General features: G+C 33.9%; 2 protein-coding genes across 4 annotated transcripts in view; one reads left to right on the forward strand and one right to left on the reverse strand.

Annotated features, from left to right (window-relative positions):
- Positions 1–947: 947 nt before the first annotated feature.
- Positions 948–8,951, reverse strand: LOC121322802 (short stature homeobox protein 2-like). The gene is made up of 5 exons (XM_041263104.1): positions 8,321–8,951; positions 5,520–5,728; positions 3,254–3,311; positions 2,807–2,895; positions 948–2,449 (listed from the first exon to the last, which is right to left on the reverse strand). Exons 1-5 carry the CDS (start codon positions 8,565–8,567, stop codon positions 2,156–2,158), a joined length of 897 nt encoding a protein of 298 aa, XP_041119038.1. The 5' UTR covers positions 8,568–8,951; the 3' UTR covers positions 948–2,155.
- A 3,131-nt stretch (positions 8,952–12,082) lies between these two features.
- Positions 12,083–18,247, forward strand: part of LOC121323697 (serine/Arginine-related protein 53-like) — a 105,212-nt gene continuing 99,047 nt past the window's right edge. For 2 of the 3 annotated variants that reach the window (XM_041264894.1, XM_041264896.1), the window contains exons 1-2: positions 12,083–12,181; positions 15,344–15,522. In XM_041264894.1, coding sequence (XP_041120828.1) covers positions 15,356–15,522 — 167 coding nt within the window. In that variant the 5' untranslated portion in view covers positions 12,083–12,181; positions 15,344–15,355. Of the gene's footprint in view, positions 12,182–15,331; positions 15,523–18,247 lie in introns of all 3 variants that reach the window. The other variant, XM_041264895.1, reaches the window with a different exon arrangement.

The following is an 18,247-nucleotide window of genomic DNA, read 5'->3' on the forward strand; positions in this document are numbered from 1 at the left end:
GCACATACCATAGCGCTGCTCGGTGAATATTAGACAATATTAAACATGAAACATTACACTTTTTTTTTCTTTCATCTTGAAATGACACTAGCTATTTAATATATTAAAATATCAAATAAAGTACCTAATATGGACATTTTTTTTTTTTTTTTTTTTTTTGTAAATTACGGGAAAAGTAGTTCAATATAAGTGTGAAATACTTACAAACTTATGTACCTTTAATACTATGGAAATATAGACTGGAATGCATCTACAAATACTTGTTTAAATTATTGAATATTAGGTGCATGTTTGTTTTTTTGTTTTTTTTTAGAACATTAAAAAAAAAAAAAAAAAAAAAAAAAAAAGCCCACTATGGCGCAGGCTAGCCTATATTTGTGTATGCTAAACACAGCGCATTCCTTATATTAATTAAATGTATGGATTTCATGATGTTGAAAGTATTTTAAACACTTTTGTTTAATCATATATATGTTTACTTGTTAAGTTAAAGTAGATACACGTGTCTTATCATTCAGGTTTTAAAACTGTGGATGTCTATGTAAAATATTTGAACAAGATACGATTATTTTTTTCATATATAGGTTTCACCCACAGACAGCACCTGAAACGCGGGCTCAGTCTACCTGTAACTGGATTAAACAGCCATATGTCATCATAATTAATCCATAAAACCACTACATTTGTATTACTAAATCCAACATCTTCCTTTTATAAACTTCAATTCACAAATCTCCAAAACCTGGGAACTATCGAATATTATATATAATATTATATATATATATATATATATATATATATATATATATATATATAAGACCAACATAAAAAAGAACAAAATGACACGTGAGTCAAGCTCACTGAAACAAAATTGACATCAAAATGTAAAATCCAACAACAAAGGGTTTTCATCTTCAAATAACATTATTTAATACAAATATCGGGGTAGTTATAAATAAAATGTATAGAGCAATCACACAGTTTAGTTACCAAAAGGGGAGTTCGTTTATTTGAATAAATTAACGCATTGTCTTTTGGCGTCTCCACATAAAAAGTTATTAATGCAAATACCATCCCATAATTATACATCCGATATCAGGTGAAAATCTGCATCATCCATGTACCCAACGTTCAACAGTTATGCAATAAAACCCCGCCCAACATCACAATAGAGAAAATGCACATGAATAAACGTACTTCTATGAAGAAAAAATTAACATCTGGACAATGGAATATTAAATCACAATATAACCAAAATAAACTTTGTTTCTTGTTTATCAATATATTTTACATTGTTTTCAAAATGTTGGACATTTCAGATCAGTGAATTCCAGATCTTATATAGCGTAACCCCTGACTGTGTTAGATAAATGTTAACATTGGTTTGATTTTGCCATAGTTTGTAACTATGGATTAAGTCAGTACATAATCTCGCAGCTCTAACTTTTATACATTTTTAAAATTATTATTTCAAAATGTTTGTGGAAAATATTTTTGAAAACACTACAATCCTATAATATGAAAACGAAGTGCAACCGACTCAAGTGACGTCATCGATGAACGCAAAGTACATGCACATACTCTTTTGCTATTCTCTTCTGGAGAAAAAAAAATCTCCCACATTTAGTCTTTTTTGTTCATAATGGTCCAAAGCAAAAAAAAAAATGCTGTGGAAAACTCTGGTACGTTTCAAATTAAAACGAGGCCAGCCTCTTGTCACATCAAATAATAATGTATTAAAGTAGAACTTCGCAGAATCGTTCATTTTGTCAAACAAACGTATGAACGTCCCAGCTGCGTATTTTTCTTATTCTTGGTATACTTTTGCTTAAATAGACCTCTTCACTTTTTTTCTTTTTTTCTTGGTGCTCCCGTTGTGCATTTTGACTTTTCAGAACCAATAACCTTTTGTATAAATATAAGAGTTATGTTTTTTGTTTATGTGTTACGAAGTCCTGGTCAAATTTACAGTTTTATAAATAGCCTATACGTTTTTTCCATCTGTACAAATGTCCTCCTTCATGTTCATTTTCACACGCAAAAAACCCCCCCAAAACATACAGAATGTCTTTGTTCGGAACAGTTTGTCAGCCTTAATCGTTGTATCTGACTTTCAAGTCAGTCTGAGTCTGTGTAAGGTGCTTTGGTCCGCTAGTCACAGTCCCAATGCGGCAGCGTGTTTTTTGGCCTTTAGCCTGAGATCTGCGATGCTTGAGTTTTTATTGGTGGTCTTGGCGGCTGCAGCTGCAGCCACAACTGATGCAGCGGTTGCGGATTCTGCCGCAAGCGTGGCTAAGGGCAACCCAAATGGTGGAGCGGGGAACATCATGTAAGGCGCGTGCGCCGCCAAGTGAGAGTGCAAGTGATGGTGAGCGTGGGCCACGGCACTGTCCAGCTGAAGTTGGGCCTGGACCTGAAAGGAGAAGGGCGGTACGTTGCAATGACTATCCTAAAGACATACGGATAGGGAAAAAAGGGGGAAAAAAACAGAGCATTAGCACCTGAAAGGCTGCTGAAACTGCAGCATTTTAGGTGACCCCTCAACCACATACATCAAACCCTCATGAATGCAAACAAAAAAGTCCTTTTTATATACACAAAACTATACATTTTGTACATAAAGACCACAGTGTCCTGACGGGTGCCGTTTAAGGTTATAACAATTGCAAATAGGAAATGTGCAAAACAAATGTGCAAAAGATTATTTACCTGTCTTTAGCAAACGTTATATTATAATGATAAACAACATCAAAAAAGTAAAGCGTATTCATTGATATAGTCCTATTCTTCAGCATACTGGACTTGCCTGTTGAAACGGCATCCGTAAAGCTCCTACGTTGACATACGGCGCTACTCGGCAGGCTTCATACTGACTGGCTGCTCCGATAAGGACTCCTGCAATAATCAAAAAACAGGTTCAAACCTCTGCCTAAGCCACTGTTGGACTGACGCTATATAATCCGTTTCTTACAGTATTGTTTCACATGTAAACACAGGCCAACACAGCAGCACAGATATGAAAATAGACATACAATATCTAAAACAAAAAGCATTGTGAGGAATGTAGAGTCTATGGCATAATAACCAGCCGAATAAAACATACATTTAAGGTCTCTCTCTCTCTCTCTCTCTCTCTCTCTCTCTCTCTCTCTCTCTCTCTCTCTCTCTCTCTCTCTCTCTCTCTCTTATATATATATATATATATATATATATATATATATATAACGTTACAGAAAACAAATCTTGTGCTCACCTTTATGGAGCTGATTCTCTTGTTTTCTGCATTTAGCTCTTCTGTTTTGAAACCAAACCTAGAGGGAGAGACATTAACATTAATTATCGTCAGCCGCATGTGTGGGGATAGGGTATAGGCCTATCTTTAAAAATGGCAACAGGTGCCTGAAATATGAATGCTACTTACCTCTCCTATTTTAATTATTACAATCAGAATATACAGGGAATACTGTATGGGGAGAGAAACCACAAACCCAAATAAACAAATAAATAAATAAATAATGACAAAGTACACTTGACCGAAATGTGCAGCCTAAATTGGACCATAATAAATGACATTTTCATTCCATGGTTTCATCTTTCTATAGATTATAGTCCCTGAAGAACCAAATTGACTCGCTGATACCCAATACCAACATGTGATAATGGCCCTGGACATCTGAGCAATGGGATCTAAGCAGAGTGTGCTCATTAGTAGCCTCTAAAATTAATTAGCTTTATCTGCATGAAAAAATGATGTTACTGAAGCTTTTAATGCCTCGCAGTTTAGTTTAATTACTCATAAGTCATAACAACTCTAGAACAAAGAGTTTTCTGAAGATAGCTGTTTCACAGATACTTCTTTGTCGCAGCCGTTATTTATTTATTTGTTTAAAAAATAGGCAAAGGCAGATTAAGAAACTCATTATTATGGTAATCTGCTTTGAATCCCATGGAACGGATACATTAAACCGATAAACATAATCACTGGTGTCTGAAATACATAGGGAAAAAAGACGTTTAACTTGACAACTTCCGGCAAAAAAAAAAAAAAAAAAAAAATGTTTACAAATAAATGATATCTACCGACTGTAGTTGTATGACAGGATACCAGGATACCACTATATATATATATATCTATATATATATATATATATATATATATATATATATATATATATATATATATATATATATATATATAATATATTTATGTCCGGCTGTATATATTTTATACATATTTTATGGACGTTTTCATTTTAAATGTTCTGCACAATTGCTATTTCCTTTAGCGTTTTGGTCTTTATGACATTCTTTTATTTTATTTACTGTGGAAAATGATATACTGTGAAACATGCATAATTTATGTAAATCCTTGGAATGTGCGACTTTCCAGTTGTTAATGATATCATGCATTAGGCAAGCGTTGCAAAACAAATTATATTTTAAAAAGTCTGTTCAATTTTTGCAGAGCCAAATTTCGTTTGTTTAGTTTAAATATTTTTGAAAGCAACAAAACAGAAAGAAAAAAACAGAAAAAAATGAAAACAAGACCTTATAACATTGGATCTGTATGATGGAAATCTATGTCTATGTTCATGGTCATTGTTCGGCTCTCTGTATACCCTTATCCTATTACAAGTAAACTGAACCACACTTTAAAACTGTTATTATATCTCGGTGCAGATGGTCCTCTCTGTACTAGTTCAGAAATCTTACGAGATCTGCAGCTGTCTTTGGGCGATAAATAACCGTTACCTAAAGAGATCCGAGAACTATGTTATAACATCATTTATTGATACCAGCAAAGCATACAACAGAATCTTTATACCAGAAATCAATTGACAGCAATAGTCACTCCGTATGAATGAAGTAAAAACCATCCTTTAACGTGAACCTGTTAGCATATAATAAATAACTTATAAAAAATATCGACAGAACCAAAACATGAATTGTATTTCAGGGCTATTTATAGCTTATGAATAAGTTTTCTTTAGCAAAAGTAAATAAAAAGTGAAAATTAAAACATTGTGGTCACAAATTAATACAAATTGTTATATTTGCATATTTACCGGTAGAACACATTCAAACATTAATTCTGTGAAAGATGATATGTATATTCTTTTTTTTCTGTCAATTTTAGGAAAAAATATGTTTTAGAACATTTAATTTGTTGGCAATTTCATAGCTTTTTGTTAGGTTTTCTTTAGTGTTAATTTGGATAAGCTGGATTCTCTATATGTATAAATTATTTGAACATGTGAAGTGATTAATTGATGATACAGTCAACCATTAATCTTAAACGAACCTTCGCTGTTGGGTTTATTGTGAATATGTATCAGCAATGATTACTTCAGACACAATAATTTGCAACACAATTAGTATGCAATTGTATTGATATTAACTGCACTTAAAACAAACCAGTACATCATTGCAAGCACAACAGTCGTTCCAATTTGCACACGCCAGTAACCCTATTACAGTATGCAAGAATACTATGTATATTTAGAGAATGCCTTACTTACTTGTACCCTTGCTTCAGACAGGCCCAGTCGTTGGCTAAGCTCTTCCCTCATAAAGGCGTCTGGATAATGAGTTTCGTCAAAAAGTCTCTCCAGCTCGTTCAGTTGCTCCAGCGTAAAGTTAGTCCGGCTTCTCCTCTGCTTTATTTTGGTCTGTGCTTCATCGTCCATTGACTTGGAATCCTCTTTTCTTTCTTTCATATCTGTATTACCTGGAACAAGAGATATCGAACATGAGGCCATTAGGATGGATTAAATAAGGGAACACAAGGGGTGCCTTCTCCTTAAAAAAAAAGAAAAGAAAACAGCTGAGGATCTGCCTTCCCACCAACCCCAGATTTGTATTCTGGTTAGATTTTAAATAATTATATCCTTATAAATATGCATGCGTCTGTTACACAGTTGGATATCTGACAGCGGTTGCATGATATTTTCAAGCATTAAAAAAAAAAAAAAAACGAGGTTAACTTTACAAAATGTTTTGAGCAGTCTACTTCTGAGGAATATTCACTAGCCTTATTATAGGAGACAGTTTCAGCAGCGCACAAGGGGACAATAATATCTGATATTCATTCAGATACATGTTCACATTTCTATTTCAATTATTAAGGTTGGTCTGGTATTTTTCGATTGTGGAACAAATCCATCCTTTTTATTATGCCTAAAGGCAGTCTTTGCATGTACAAAAATACATAATATTACACTGGCAATCTATAAGAACCGCATAACATTTTTTTTTTGTTCTAAATGTTTTCCTAAATACAGATTTCTCTTTATTAGGCACTCATGCAACATTGGCCTTTATTTAAACGCCCTTTCTGTGTTCAGATGTTGTTATATATAAAATGAAGAGTATTGAAAATGGAATTAAAACACACACACACACACACACACACACACACACACACACACACACACACACACACACACACACACACACACACACACACTTCTAGTAATACCCTAATTGTTTAGTCTATAAAAGCATCTCAACAATAAGAGCATTATAAACAACTCCAGTATTTTTTATTTTTTAAATGTCATTGTATTGAATTATTTAGCTGTAGCCTACAATTGGAATTACAAAAAATATATTCGACTAGGTGCAGTCATTTTAAATATAAATCAACAGGATCTGTTTTTAATTTACATACATACATACATACATACATACATAGTTTTAAAGTTCTTACTCAGCAATAATCAAGTTTTGTATGATAAGGGAAACGAATTCTGATTTGTATTAAAATATAAATAATTACAATATTCTGAAGTAAGTGTGCTTATTAAAACATATCCGGAAGATGCTCAAGTTCCGGTCTCCTCAGAAATCGTTATCTGAACACAGCACTAAAATAAACAATCACCCTAGATTACATCCGTCCCGTGCACTGCTCTCTCCAACATTGCGTCAAATACTGTATCTACCTGTTCTCTAAATGTGGCAAATATCTATGCTATTTGTATACAAGATACAAATAATAACGGTAGAACATAGTATGTTTGTGTACAGGTTTAAGTAGGCTACATTATAATGAGAATCAAATAGCAGGTTTCTATCAGGACTGTATGTATCTCTTTGGATTTTGCATTCTGTGTTAACAGCTGTAACAGCTATAACAGCTATAGCAGCTATAGCAGTTATCTGACTGTATAATGGATATTAATACAAGTACGCGAATTGTTGTTGACGGTGGTTGTCCCCATTTTTATTTGTTATGCAAAATGTGTTGGAACCTAATGGCACATTACCCCCCCCCCCCCCCCATATGGCACAATTATATATATATATATATATATATATATATATATATATATATATATATATATATATATATAGATAGATAGATAGATAGATAGATAGATAGATAGATAGATAGATAGATAGATAGATAGATACACAGATCCTAGATAGATAGATATCTATCTTGTGGTAATCAACTGTCGATTGTTTTGTGAAACAAAAACTTTTGTTTTTTATTTCTTAAAAGAGGTTTATGCTAAAAAATCATACGATTTTTTAGTGGTTATACGATTTCAGAATTTTTGTATGCGCATATTGTGAATAATAATAATAATAATAATAATAATAATAATAATAATAATAATAATAATAGTAATAATAATACTCGCATACATAATGTATATTTCTTAACTGCACAAAACTTAATGACAGGTGTATCTGTGAACAATAATATTATTTTAGCTCATAGTGGCAGGCTGCATGTTTTTCCCATAAACAATTCGAATAACTTGCTGTGTTCACAGCGTTGCAGTGGTTTCTTGACCAGCTAATACACAGTATTGTTGAAAAGATATGTGTCCTAAAAATAAAAAATAAAAAAATAAAAACCGATTGAACGGATTTTGTGAATGTAGGGCTTCGCTTACAATGCATTACATCATGGCAGGAATATAACATTTTCATAGATCTGATTATGTATGAATGAATATGGACCAATACTTACTGTTGCAAGTATTACTAACGTTTCCAAAGCATCACGAATAATATTCATAATAAGAGAAAAAAAAAATGTTATAAAAGTTGTACGTCCGTTTGCACTATTTTTGTTTTTCATTTATTGAACTGTAACCTTAACGAAATGCATGTAGCCTATATCTACATTAAATTGATTAAAACGCAGGACGAGAGGGATAAGCCAAACATTATACACTTTTATTTACTCACTCATAGTTTCATTTCTTATCTCTGTTCGTCGTTATAAAATGCAGAAAATCACTGTATTCTCCCGTCAAGACGCACTGTTGATTTTAGGAGTAAAAGGAAATATATAGCTGGTTACCATCGATTATTGCTGGACTGCACGAGTCCCTGGTTCTCTCCGGCCCCAGCATGTCAATCTCCCTGCTTGGAGATCGTGCGCCTCCCCGGGTAATAGCGTTCACCTCTTCCCGGCTTGGCTCACTAGAGTTCGGCTCCCTCCCTCGCACAGGTCCAGTTTCCAGAACCTCCCTATACGTGATGACTTCCTTCTGTTCCTTCACTTTCTGATCAAAAGACTTGGACACAAAGGCGGTAAGTTCTTCCATCACTGCTCAAAATATTCTCTTCTCGATCTTTTTTTTTTTTTTTTTTTTTTTTTTTTCAATTCCAAAACATCCACCAAAAACACATCAATGATGTTATTTTTCTCGACCTAAATATAAGGTGATGTTTGCCAAACCTAGATCTCGAGTTAAATATATAGATCTCGGCCAATTCTTCTTGCTATGGAGTTCAGACCTGCTGGTAATGTGCTATTGAAGTCACACTATTTATACTTTGCAATGCCTGCCCCTTGATCTGTGCAAATTACCTCCCCTTAGGAAATCTGGATGAACCCCTTCTCTTTTCCGCACGCTGTCAGAGAGAGGGGCAAAAAACCCAAACATTATCAACCCTTTAGGATTCTGATCATTCTTACCGGGTTGCTATTGGACATTAATCCAGGATTGACAAGAAGCACTAATTAATTTAATTAGGCGTGGATTCCGTGCTATTGTCCTGAGTTGGTTTTTACACACTAGGGAGACGGGTGGGATCTGCAGGGGTGTGGCCAAGCTGGAAATGACAAGCTTGCTCAGACGAGCGCACGTGGAATGGAAGCGTCGTCAAAATATCTGTGATCTTTTAGAAAGAACACTAATATTCTAACCATGCAGGTAAAAGCTATACAGCGCCGGCTGCTGTAGGCATATATGTGGGGCATGGAAAAGTACAAGCCCCACACAATAAAATGCTACTGAATTTGCATTAGAGTGCATGTCTTGAAATATTATATATATAGTTGCTCTAAGTGAAATGGTTTGGGTAAAGGTGTAATGATTTTTTTTTTTAAATATATCATTATCATAATATATCTTTTTTGTCATTGATTTTTGTACATTCTACTCTTAAATAATGTTTTATATAACTTTGTGTAATATAATCCTCAGATTTATATTTTGGTCTGAAACAACATATTTACATAGTTTTTCGAAGAGTAAGTGTAGTTCTACCTAGATAAGGTTACATTGCGTTTTAAAAATATTTCAAAGATTGAAATCAACGTTATTCAACATTCCTTAAAATACTATTCATCTAAAAATAAATATGACTGTATCTAATAAAAAAAAGAACAACACACGCAGTAAGAAACATTCATTATAGGGATTTATTAAAACAGTTACGCTACATTTTGTAATGTTTTGTAAGGTAATCATGAATATTTTATGATTTATTTAACTGTTATTATACATTTTCAGTGCTTATTGATGAACTTTGTCTATAATTGGTCAATACTTTTCATTGTGGAATGCAGATGCACTGAAATCAAGCTTTAACACTTAATCTAATCAAATATTTATATTGTTTATCATCTTCTATAATCTATATCGATTTTTTTTGTCATTAAATTTCAGCCATTTTACATAAAGTGAAAATATCTCCCCTTATACTATTGAATACCAATTAAAGCTACTTCCCTCCACCCTTTTTTTATTTTATTTTTTTTTAATTCAGGGATAGACCGAAGTTTTATCTCATTCCATCTGCCCTGTGCAGGACTCAACCCTCAATTACGCAGTAGAACCAACAAATCCAGATTAATCAATACAAAACATTACCTAATCTCGAGGATGACACCTTGTTTAAGTTACACACACACACACACACACACACACACACACACACACACACACACACACACACACACACACACACACACACACACACACACACACACACACACACACATTTTAATGACAACTGAAACCAAGTTAAAGATTTCTGGACCGATTTCCCGTTATTATTTTTTTAAACTAAAACGAGATGTGACACATCATTGATGATTTTATTAAACGTCGTCATAATTGAGATAACAGTAACAAATCTAGTCTATGTTATTAATACTGGAAAGAAATACACGATACGCTTCTTTTTTTTTAATACTCTGCTTTAATTAAATAAGAACAGGAGACAACATATACAGATACCGATTATATATATATATACATATATATATATATATATTATATATATATATATATATATATATATATATATATATATCTTATATATATATATCAGTCTCCTCATAAACATCAACAACTATAAAAGGACAAGGAATATAGTATACTCCAGTTTTATGCGCGCAACATAAAATAAATAAATAAAATAACTTTCTACTGTATTTAAATTTCATGCTTAAAAAACTCATACCGTAAAGTGAAATTCTGGAGGAGATTTATCCCAATTGGATCGACTGTTTGATTTATTTGCATGATATTGTGAAATGTCTAAAATTTAACCATGCATGTGGAAATTAGTAGATGGATGTTTGGAAATTAGACGATACATGTTTTTTTACAGTAGAATATTAAACTGTGTATACTATAGTCAGATGTGGAGTTTATTTCAGTCTTAACACATTAGGAATATAATGATACGTACAATCACCGAGGTGAATGTCATTTAAACTACATTCTATATGTTTTAATAAACGTATTTTTTTATGCAAAGGAAAAAATAGCACGTAGCGAGGTTTTCAAACACATGAACAGCAGATTGGTCATGTAAAAAAAGTTTAATCACAAAAGTGATCAAGTAATCAGCGATCACTTTTTTTAAACTGGACTAAACATAAGCAGTGTTTATTATTATTATTATTATTATTATTATTATTATTATTATTATTATTATTATTATTATTATTATAATAATAATAATAATAATATAATAATAATATATAATAATAATATATAATATGTAAAGTAAAAATAATATCCGAGACATTGTAACAGTCTCGTTTTACAAAATGCTACGCATAGAAAAAACTTTAGACATGGCGTTACAATACTTGTATGTTATGAACTACTATATTCTAGATATACTCTATGTATATAGATAAAATTTATGATTTTTGTTTTGTAGACACAAAACACACGTTCTCAGAGTTGCAAGAGCCTGAAAAAACAACTAAATATATAATATATAATATATATATATATATATATATATATATATATATATATATATATATATATATATATATATATATATATATATAACGTGGTGTGGACCGTTGAGACAAGTTCTGGAAGAACCGTGGACGTTTTTTTTATGGGTGGGGAGTTGGGGGTTGGATACCCAACCCCCCCCCCAAAAAATTTTGAGCACATTCTTAAGAATAATATTACAATGACATCTCATACGCGCATGCGAATATATATAATATATATATATATATATATATATATTATATAATATATATATATTATTATATATATATATACTGTATATTGTCTGTTCTAGATTAAAAATAGGATCTGACAGTGCAATCTATAGAAATTTGCATGCCTCTGCATTTTTTAATCTATTGAATTCTTACATTTTATTATATTATTTACTGTTTTTTTTTAATGAAAAGATTAATTTATATGCAATAAAAACTTGTATGTAGTTTGTGAAGCTTTTTTTTTTTTTTTTTTTTTTTTTTTTTTTGTAAAGTAAGAGAGCGTGGGAAGTTTTATTTGAACGATTGCTCCATTATTGATTCCTTTAAGGATAGATCTATGCGCTCTGAGAACTGCAGGTTAGGTCTGGAATGCCATCCCTGGTGCTGTGCTTGAAACAAGACAGTTAGCTACTTGCTTTACGGAAAAGGATAACTAAAACAAACATTTAGGTAAGATTAATCAACAATGTATTTTCTGAATACTAAAATAAAGCGACCATAAGAATATTTTGTCTCTGTTGCCGCTTTGTGTCGGCATGGTGCTAAAGCGAGGCCTGGTGTTGTTATTGGTTATATTCTGAGATTGATACAGACAGTACGCCCGCGAAATTTGCATAATTTTATACATACGTTACAGTGTTTTAGGGGACATCGTACCCGTGCCCTTCAGCTGTGGAAGTGCTATGGTGACGGGAGACAGTAGTCTTTACTACTTGATTGATTTCTGTAATCGTGTGTGTGTCATATTTTACTTATATATATATATATATATATATATATATATATATATATATATATATATATATATACAGTTGTTGTCAAAAGTTTACATACCCTAATGGAAATTTATAATTTCTAGAAATTTCTCGAAAATAAAGAATTTTAGGAAAGTTTTGCTTTTGTGGATGAGGAAAAAAGTTACAAGAAAAATATGTCTACAATTATTTATTACAGCATTTTTTATTTTTACTTTTTTGTTGCAAAAACCCAAAAATGCCAATTCAAAAGTGTACATACCCTTTAAAGCTATTCTAGTACGGACTACAAGGTGCTAGAAAATTCGATATGATAAAGCAGAACCTAATTTCTAGAAAATGCTGGATTGTAGGTGACCATTTTTAGTGAACATTCTTAGATAGTATAAAAGGGTTAGGCATATGATGATTGCTGTCATTGTGTGTGTACTGTATAAATTGTGTGTGTGTATATATATACACTAGTAAGGGAGGACACCGAGAGGCCCATGTCAACTCAGGAGTTACAGTCTTCCACGGCTGAGCTGGGAGACACTGCATACGGCAACAGTAGCCCGGGTGCTTCAGCAAAATTCGCCTTTATGGGAGAGTTGCAAAAAGAAAGCCATTGTTGGGGGAAAAAAACTCACATCAAATCTCGGCTAGAGTTTGCCAGAAGACAAGTATGATGCCAAGTGGAAGAGGATTCTATTGTTTGATGAGACCAAAATAGAGCTTTTTGGCCTCAACGCTAAGGACTGTGTTTGGTGCAAGCCTAACACCGCACATCATCCTGTGAACATCATCCCTACAGTGAAGAATGGTGGTGATAGCATCATGCTATGGGGATGCTTCTCTGCGTCAGGGCCTGGAAAGCTCGTGAAGACAGAGGGCAAAATGTATGCAGTAAAGTACAGAGAAATCCTGGAGGAAAACCTGCTGAATTGTACAAGAGACCTGGGATTTGGGAGAAGATTCATCTTCCAGCAGGACAATGACCCCAAGCATACAGCCAAAGCCACACTGGAGTGGCTTAAAAACAAAAAGGTCCATGTCCTGGAGTGGCCCAGTCAAAGCCCAGACCTCAGTCCAATTGAGAATATGTGGAAGGAGTTGAAAATTGCTGTTCACCAAAGGTCCCCATCCAAGCTTGAGCAATTTTGCAAAGACAAGTGGGCAAAAATTTCAGTGTCCAGATGTGCAAAGCTGGTAGAGACTTATCCAAATAGGCTCGTGGCTCTAATTGCTGCCAAAGGTGCCGCTATCAAATATTGACTCAAGGGGGTGAATACTTATGCAATCAATTGTTTTCTGTTTTGTATTTGTAATTAATTTAGAACAATTTGTAGATTTTATTTTTCACTTTGACATTATGGACTTTTTTTGGGTTGATCAGTGGCAAAAAATCCTAATTAAATCCATTTTGATTCCGTATTGTAACACATTGAAAAGTTCAAGGGGGGGGGGGGGGGGGGGGGGGGGGGGGGGGGGGGGGGTGAATACTTTTGAGAGCCTCTGTGTGTGTGTCTATCTATCTATCTATCTATCTATCTATCTATCTATCTATCTATCTATCTATCTATCTATCTATCTATCTATCTATCATTACCTCCAAGACACAGTAAATGTAATTAAACAAACAAATATAAATGGGAAATATTTGTTTTAAAATAATTTAAAATGCATTATATTCCATGTAACAGGTTTATATTTTATGCAGTTTATAGGATAAACCTAAAGCATTTATGAATACACCCATATTTTTTTTTAATTAGGAGCCTTGTAATAGCAATAGTTGTTGTTATTAGTGGAGACTTGAAAACAGGGTTGATGTGGTTTTGACTTCGAATAGTAAAACATTCTGCAAATTACCTGATAGAGACATAATACAGTCACAGCTGAGTTAACACAGTCAGACTGCCAGCTTTCCAGTTACCCCTTCATCTACTTTGTATGACTTGGAATTCATTGATCATTTCATAAAAGACTTTGTGTATTATGTTCCCAACTTATTTTCTTTTCTAAGGGGGCACCTCATTGTGTTTGTATTTGCTTTGAATTTGCCCCATGGACCAGCATAGGACCACAAACACATACATCTATTATACAAACTTCAGTATTCAGACATTACATTTAGTAGTATTATTGTTACTGCAATGCATATAAAACACATCCTTTAAAACTGTAGTAGATATTTTTTCATTGCAAATGGGAATATGCGGTTTTCTTACATTTTAAAATTATTTTGGCTGAAGTTGTTATAAAACTAGTGCAACCCTTGGAAATACTGTTGCACCATAGAACCTCACCTCCTATGGTGAATAAACCTGCAGTATTTATTGAAAATAGATGAGGGCCAAGACATTGCAGGAATGTGGATGAAAGCCAGAACCAGGGAAAAATTATGTGTTTTTTCAACCCCTGACATATTCCATACTATATGAAATCTCTATTACATTCCTGTGAGTTACTTTCAGTCAATCGTGACATTTTTTAAAAATAATAAAAAAAAAGAAAAAGTTTTCTCCTTCTATTTCATAAGCTTACTCTGCTGTTTTCGATCTTATAAGTTAACATAGTTATCAAAAAGAAAAAAACAAATGGCATGCAATTAAAGCAACTATTTCACCAGGGGAAAAAAAATCAAGTTTAAGTAAAAGAAACATGTAGCGATGCACACAGTAATAGTAAGGAAACCTATTCAAAACTACTATAGATTAAAGCCTTCAGTAATATATGGTTAATTATGTTAGACAGGTTGCAGAAGAAAGGCACTCTGTGGTTAAGGGTCATATACAGATATCATGTTGAATACATCATGTTGAATACAACCATCAGTTTGCTGTTTTCTTGCTGTATGAAATAGGTATTGGTTTAGTTTACAGTAAAGATGGGACGGCACTCATCAGACAGTGAGGAAGATAGCAGGAGCCATCGCAGAAAGAAGCATCGTCGACGATCTTCCAGCAGCTCCTCGGGATGCAGGGTGACAAGCAGGAAAAAGTATGGAAGAACAAAATCCAAGTCAAGATCTCCATCTCCTTCACGCACCAGACGGTACAGTTAGTGCTTTTGCTTGTGTCATGGTAGTAATGTATGCCGTGCCAGATGGGTTAGTACGCTAACTGCTCTTTCATCACTGGAAGTTTGGGTGAAATGTGTTTGTTGGTCTCAGCTTAGCTTGTATTACAAAACCACAGCTTCATTTGGAACAATTGGAACTTTGCCTCCTGTTTATATCTTGGTAAAAACAAGGTTGTGCAGAAATGCTTAACCCCATTTAACCTAATGCTTGTCTTCCCATCTCCTTATTCAGTATTTACATTTGCTTATAAGTGCCTAGCCTTTTCTCTGCATTACTGAATTATTTACCAGTGCTGGTAGGAGACAGTTCTATCTAGTGGAACAGTTGCTGTTTTATTTTTTATCCCCAGATTTAAACAGAGCCACTACAGTGTAGTGTTTAGTGTACAATTTATGTTGAGAGCGAAAGGATGAGGAAAATGTTATTTTACAAATGCCTGCTTTTGAAATGATTGGCTCCCAGGCATCACAGCCTCATTGCACTCATTAATAATAATTTATGTATACCTGTAAAAATATATTTAATTCCTGTTAGACATTGGGTGTGTGTGTGTGTGTGTGTGTGTGTGTGTATGTGTGTGTGTGTGTGTGTGTGTATATATATATATATATATATATATATATATATATATATATATATATATATATATATATATATATACACACACACATACAGTGCCTTACAAAAGTATTCAGTTTTCACATTTTTTTGCCTTAAAGTTTGCAGTCATGACACTTTGAAGTAGGAATTAATGTGTTATATACACAACCTACTCCACACATTCAAAGCAAAAACAAAAATTAGTAAATAGATAATTCATATGAAATAAAAATGGAAAAGTCACGATTGCATAAGTATTCAAACACTTTGCTGTGGCAAACCTTAATTCAGGTGCACAAAATGACCTTAACATGCAACACAATTAGTTTAATGGCCTCTGTCTGTGTGCAATGTTAGTGATTCTCATGATTTCAGAATAGAAACACCTGTCTCTGTGTGAGGTTCCTTGGTGAATTTCAAGCAAAGGCTCAACCATGAAGACCAAGGAGCTTTCAAAGCAAGTCAGGGATAAAGTCATGAAAAGCACAGATCAGGAGAAGGGTACAAAAAAATATCGGTCTCTGAATATCCCTGTGGGCACAGTCTACTCAATCATCAAGAAATGGAAGGTGCATTGCACCACCCAGACTGCCTAGATCAGTCCGTCCCTCCAAACTGAGCAGCCGGGCAAGGAGGAAACTGATGAGGGATGCCACTGTGAGGCAGGGTGGCAAGAAGGAAGCCATTACTAAAAATAAGCTCAAAGCCTGCATGGAGTTTGCAACAAAGCACCTGAGTGAGATTGCAAAAATGTGGCAAAAGGTGTTGTGGTAAGACGAGACCAAATTGGAACTTTTACATTTGGCGCAGACCCAACACAGCAAATCTCCCTGTCAACACCATCCCTACAGTCAAGCTTGATGGTGGCAGCATCGTGCTATGGGGATGCTTCTCCTCAGCAGGGACTGGAAAGCTTGTTAGGATTGAAGGAAAAATGGATGGAGCAAAGTACAGGCAAATACTAGAGGAAAACCTGTCAGTCTGCTAGAGACTTAAAACTGGGGCGAAAATTCACCGTTCAGCAAGACAATGATCCAAAGCACAAGGCCAAAGCTACACTGGAGTGGCTTAAGAATAAGAAAGTGAATGTCCTTGAGAGGCCCAGTCAAAGTCCTGACTTGAATCCTATTTAGAATCTGTGAAAAGACCTAAACTGCTTTCCGTAAGCAATCCCCAAGCAACTTGAGAGAGCTTGAGCGAGTCTGCCAAGAAGAATGGGTACAAATTGCACCAAGCTGGTGTGCAAAGTTGGTAGAGACTTACCCAAAAAGACTTGCAGCTGTAATTGCAGTCAAAGGTGCTTCCACCAAATGTTGAGTTAACGGGTCTGAATACTTATGCAATCAACATATTTCAGTTTTTTCTCTTTAGTTTTTGCAGATATTTACTATAACTTATCTTGCCCTTAGAAGTCTTCAGTTTGAGCTTTCAAGTTTTGAATAAAATATTAAGTTTAAAAAAACGAGTATGCATCATTTTGTAATTTCACAAAATGGGACACCATAAGAAGGGTCTAAATACTTTTGCAAGGCACTGTGTGTAATATGTGTGTGTGTATCTCTCTCTTAGTTGATTTACAATTTTAAAACCCTTTATACTGAGTGTCTGTTATTAATTCTGTATGGTAAACAGACAGAATAAAGTTCTAAACCAGAGTACAATATTCAAATAAACAAAGTATTAATGCAATGGCTATAAGATAATGATGCAAATTCCAAAAGGCTAGTGTCTGTTTAATTGTATATCATGTGATAGACTGAGGTTGTACAAGAAGAATACACATAATAAGATGGCAATAAAAGAAGAGCTTTCAGTGCTATTTTGTGGAGTTGTACAGAAAGGATCTCAAGAAGTCATAAAGGCAGATCAGTCCAGTCTTAGCACACTTGTCCTTTTCCTTTGAAAACACATTTTTTTAGGCATAAAAGCATAGCGGCAGTAACGTATTCACTCAATTATACACTGATACCAGTGATCAATTAAGTACAGTACATTTTCTCTTTTAGTATAATCACCAGTACTTTTGATCAGTTTCTTACACTTGAAATGTTTTTTTTGTGTGTTAGCCTCCAAAACTGTGTTCTCTTACGACGTTTG

This window comes from Polyodon spathula, chromosome 11 (assembly GCF_017654505.1).
Source record: "Polyodon spathula isolate WHYD16114869_AA chromosome 11, ASM1765450v1, whole genome shotgun sequence".
NCBI lineage: Eukaryota > Metazoa > Chordata > Actinopteri > Acipenseriformes > Polyodontidae > Polyodon > Polyodon spathula.

What these genes read in the sequence shown, in the direction of transcription:
- LOC121322802 (XM_041263104.1), bottom strand. Translation starts at nt 8,567, where the DNA reads ATGGAAGAACTTACCGCCTTTGTGTCCAAGTCTTTTGATCAGAAAGTG. An exon ending in AGAGAATCAGCTCCATAAAG is followed by an intron (nt 2,896 to 3,253) that starts GTGAGCACAAGA and finishes TGATTATTGCAG; the next exon opens with GAGTCCTTATCGGAGCAGCC. An exon ending in TACGGATGCCGTTTCAACAG is followed by an intron (nt 2,450 to 2,806) that starts GCAAGTCCAGTA and finishes GTATGTCTTTAG; the next exon opens with GATAGTCATTGCAACGTACC.